Below are 4,668 nucleotides of genomic sequence, written 5' to 3' on the forward strand. Positions count from 1 at the left end.
AATATAACTGTTAACCACTGATAGCCAATGCTTGGATAATTTTTGTTTTGTACAAAAGTTACAGTCCCTTAAAACAACAAAACAGGGAGTTGGGAAGGCTCTTTTTTTAAATCTATCAAAAGGTACCAACGGTAGACATGACATCTTTTTCATTCTGTACTTGGGAACGAAGCAGTTATTTGTACTATCATTATAGACATTGACCTCTTGGGGATATTATTGAATACCTACATGACAGACTGGCGACTAAAGTAATTCAAGATTAATTTGCAACACGGTCAGTGTAGATAGCAGATTTAGGCTGAGATAAAACTGAGGCGATCAAATCTGATTACAAACCACAACTCTCATATATACCGGTGGATAAATCAAAGTCTGAAAAATAAAAATGAACTCAGTTTCTCTGTTCCTTTACAATTAGCTGCTTCTCCCACTGTTTGCATGGCCGAATCTGCAAGTTACAACCAAGCCTGAGTTTATTTCAAATGAGAGAGGCAGTTAAGAAAACTTTTACTCGCCTAGTAATACAGAGAGGTAGATTTCTGGGACAGATCTAATTAAAATCAGTGGGATGTAGACTTACCAGGTACGCAGCTGAATAGATGGGAACTATATGCCATTTTTCTCCTTCAACAGCCAACCAAAATAAAGTGCAATAGCCAAAGCAGTGCTGAATTTGTGTATCTGTGATAGATCTCCTTCTCCCCTTCCCCCAACCCTTTTCTGGCAGCTTTATCTAGTCCAGCAACATTTTTTTCTACCCTATCACACACACTGGCCATTCTTCCATAACCTCTCATGCCTTCCCTAGACACCCATATTCCCCATGCTCACAATTTTTCTTCCTAGCCTTTACGGTCTGCCACAAACTGCTAGTACTGCTTCCACAGACCAGAGTTTCCTAACTAAAGATGGTTATTGATGTACAGTACTAGTGTTTTAGTGCAGTAGCAGAATCAATAAAGTAGGAAATACTGCTTTGTCAGATTTTTCTAGCGCATTCTGGGAAATTCTTTACTACCTTGGATGGTCACAGAAGCTTTTCTTAAGAGATCACACTGGAGCGTGAACTGTGTCTTCTCTTGGAAGAACTGGAGCTCTCCTACCCTCTAGTGACTGTAAGAAAATAGAGCAAAGGGTTTCAAGGTCCCCCCCCTCCCCCTTTAACAATCTTGCTTCCACTCACCCAATATCGTGCTTTGGCATCTCTTAATTTTATTTAAAGGGATGTTAAGATATTAGCCAGAGCCTTGGGAACCAAATGACCTGCCAACATGACTTACAGCTTTATCTCCTTTATTTAAAATACTGTGTTTAAAATGCAGAGAGATAATGTATAACAAAAACAAAACAAAACCACCACAAAAAAAGAAGGAAAAGAAAATAACTAAGACAAAACTCTAGTCTTTTCAGTCCAGAATAGCCAGAGTTTGAACAACTGGCTCCCCTTCCTAAGACCCAAAGCCAACCGGATTTGGGAGACAGCTGTGTGTGCATGGATAAGAAAGAGAGAGAGATCAAACCACGCTGATTGAGTGAGGGCACTAGTAATTTCCAGAGCTTTAGTTAAAACTAAACCACTGAGCTCTTCAATTATGCCATCACTTGCTGTCATATTCCATTTAGTGAATCCTGGCTGTTTCTCTATGGCGTGAGAGGAGATGTCGAGGACCTGCATTATCTCTGGGATTGTTTGGGTAAACCAAGAAAGCATGAACCTGAACCCAGGAATTACACTCCATGTCTACTGTTTACAGAAGTAGCCTTGTGGGTTTTCCCCACATGCTGTACCACAAATGTGCTGAACAAAAGCCAAGGGAAATGAATTATTTATTTTACATAAGCAAAAACAAACATCTTGATAGGAAAAATGCCAAGATCTGGGCCTCGGCTCCCTGAAGCCATGCTAGGCTTTTCTTAAGTTGCACAATAACCTTTTAAAACACAGGGCCTGCAGGCAACAGAAATATCTGGTCGTTCACACCAAAAGAAAGACCAGAAGGTCTCAACAGACTCATTTAAGGAAGCCTCTAGTCAGGACCTGTCCCCTGAAATACTGAAAAGCATCTTCATATAACACCAGGACAATGGACTGGGAGCCAGTGATGCCCATATATTCATTAATCACACCTTCCGCCAACACTATCCTATCTGCAACTCGGCCACTTTTCTGATGCATAACCTTGGCCAAGTCACTTCATCTCTTCCTGCATCTTCTCAATTCACATCAAGTCATTCTAGTAAAGGAAGGCAGAAGCCAGGGCAAGGTGACATCTTTGGTTACAGAGAGGCATTCACTTCTACTGATGCACATTTCTGGGAGCGTACAGGCTCTGGGGAGCAGGCTGCTTTTCCCCTCCTCCCGGTCCCTGTTAGGCAAAGAACGGCTCCTTATGCCCTCCCTAGACCAGGGTCTCCCAGTCTAGGGAAGACTTGTGGGGACAACGGCAGCTCTACCCTTCCCAATTATAGAGAAGTTGAGTCGAAGGGTATAGGCGTTCATTCTAGTAAAAGAAACTCTCACACGGGGAGATCTTCCAGGTCTCTTATGGATGAAGCATGTTACCTCCTTGAAAAGCAGAATGAATGCCTGCATGCTGGCAATTTTTACCAGGAGAGTGGAGATTCTCCCAGTAGAAATGTGACACATCTACATGACCTTAGAGACAGACTAACACAATCAGAAATGTATAAGCTTTCATAAGCAACAGCCTGCTGGTCTCTCACTAGATATCTGTACGGTTCCACAGGGCCTTCATATCTTTTGAAGCCTCTAGCTATTATTGTAACATGTACAGCAATAAAACATCCAACATTCCTCACCGCATAGTGAGGAGAGAGAAAGGAATGGGAAAAATCAAACCAGAAAGTTCAACAATTGTCACCTGGGCTAAGATTTTTCAAACTATGTATAGGTCTTGTTGAGGGCAGATGGTCAGGGAAGCAAAGGAATTGGGGAGTAACTTGTGAAGATAAGGGTGTAGGGTTACCTTGGCTGAAGAAGTTCGTTTCTTCCGATTTGTCCATCTCTATTCATGAGATTCCACCAGAAATGGGAAGAGGAGAGGAAGTAAAACAGGTAAAGTGGTTAGTAAATCATTTGAATGCTGATTTATAAGGTGTGTTAGGAAGGCATGGACCTAGGAGGGAGTTGGATCTACTACTGCATTTGGCTAAACTGTCTCCCTCCAGGATCGTAACAAGGAACAAGCAGAACACCTGCATTGCACCAGAAATAAAAGGAGGGGGGAAAAAAAGCATCAAAAATAAAAAGTGGAGGAATCCAGAGCCATTAGTAAGATGCACGGCTCATACTTGTGGTGCCATCTGGCCCTACTAAGCTAATTTAAAAAAAGGAAGGGAAAAAAAAAAAGTCAGCTTGCTGTTAAGTGCATAATGTGGACAAAGCCATTTCACTATCCTGATTCTACAGGCAATGGCCGAACGATTTGCAGTTAAAACGTGAGAGTTTAAAATATAGCTAATGAAATTTTTAGTGTGCACCTAGCCTTCAAACATCTGCACTCAGAATATTAACTATGCGCCCAGGAGTGCCCAAGGTGTCTGCACAGAACCAGTGCTGCATTCTCTATTATTCCCAAGGCCCCGAGTCTGCCACAGCCTGCTCCCTCTCACTATTCTCATAGGTCTGGTTCCCAAGTCTGAGCTGTTGCCCCTTCCAGCAGATCATTTCTAGATGTGTGCCTTAGATTCCCCTCTAATGCACACAGTGACATGTATACCACAGATTCTCATCTAAGATAATTGGATTCGCAGCCCAGACCAAAAAGGTTTACATTAGTAAAAACAAGCAAGATTTCCAGGTAAGTAGAGAGGGGTTATTACAGTATTTTTACAGAGAGCTCTCATCTCTGTAATGACTAACTAAAGTTCTTTGTTCTCTTCCCTCTTACATTCCCTCCCTAGTCCGATAGGAAAAGGTTCCTTATAGCATATAAACCTCATATTACTAGATGGGACCAGTGCAATACAAATAAATATTCTGAAGGTTTCTGGTTGTTTGTAGATTTTCAACATCATACCCATAGGCAAAAATAATTTGACAGGCATTTCCATGTTAGCTTATTAGGTAACTTAAGAATGCTTTACCTAGGAAGCACTAATACAGAAAACGCAAGCTTCTCTGCAAAGTCTGGTTTTATTTTTCCTCCTTTTGTAACATTTTCATTTGCATAAATATCCCAAACCTGCTGTGAATACCATGTGTCAATTTAACTGGATTGGATTCTAAAAAGTTTCAAGAGTTATATATAGGATTCCTCAGAACACTGTCCATTCTTTTAACCTGAAGCCTTTTTTATACTTCTAAAATTTGGTCGTCTTGAAAATTGCTTCTGTTCATACGGTGTTTTTTGGCATCAATTTTTCCCTTGTCAACCTCTGCTCTAAATAGTTGTCGAATTAAGTTACATGTTCATACATGTTCTGTATAACACAAATGGTAAAGCAAAAGATACAGTCATAGAGCCTGGACCCAGAACATATATTCATATTAATCACACCCTCCACCAACATTATCTGACTCGTTCTGGGTTTCCGATAGGGCCCCTTCTACGTGTTACAGGTATCGCACAATTCAGTGGTTAATTGCATAATTACCTCAAGACCAGCTACATGTGCAAACTAGCTACCATGCCATAAAAAGTT

At 41.1% G+C, this 4,668-nt stretch overlaps 1 protein-coding gene across 3 annotated transcripts in view; it reads right to left on the minus strand.

The window, feature by feature from the left end:
- The window catches only part of MCTP2 (multiple C2 and transmembrane domain containing 2), a 235,120-nt gene that overhangs the window by 132,105 nt on the left and 98,347 nt on the right, over positions 1 to 4,668 (minus strand). For 2 of the 3 annotated variants that reach the window (XM_019504031.1, XM_019504029.1), the window contains one exon: positions 2,991 to 3,029. The exons of the other annotated variant lie outside the window; for it this stretch is intronic. In XM_019504031.1, coding sequence (XP_019359576.1) covers positions 2,991 to 3,029 — 39 coding nt within the window. The remainder of the gene's footprint in view (positions 1 to 2,990; positions 3,030 to 4,668) is intronic. 3 annotated transcript variants of the gene reach the window in all.

This window comes from Gavialis gangeticus, unplaced genomic scaffold, assembly GCF_001723915.1.
Source record: "Gavialis gangeticus isolate Ggan-Ray unplaced genomic scaffold, GavGan_comp1, whole genome shotgun sequence".
Classification (NCBI taxonomy): Eukaryota; Metazoa; Chordata; order Crocodylia; family Gavialidae; genus Gavialis; species Gavialis gangeticus.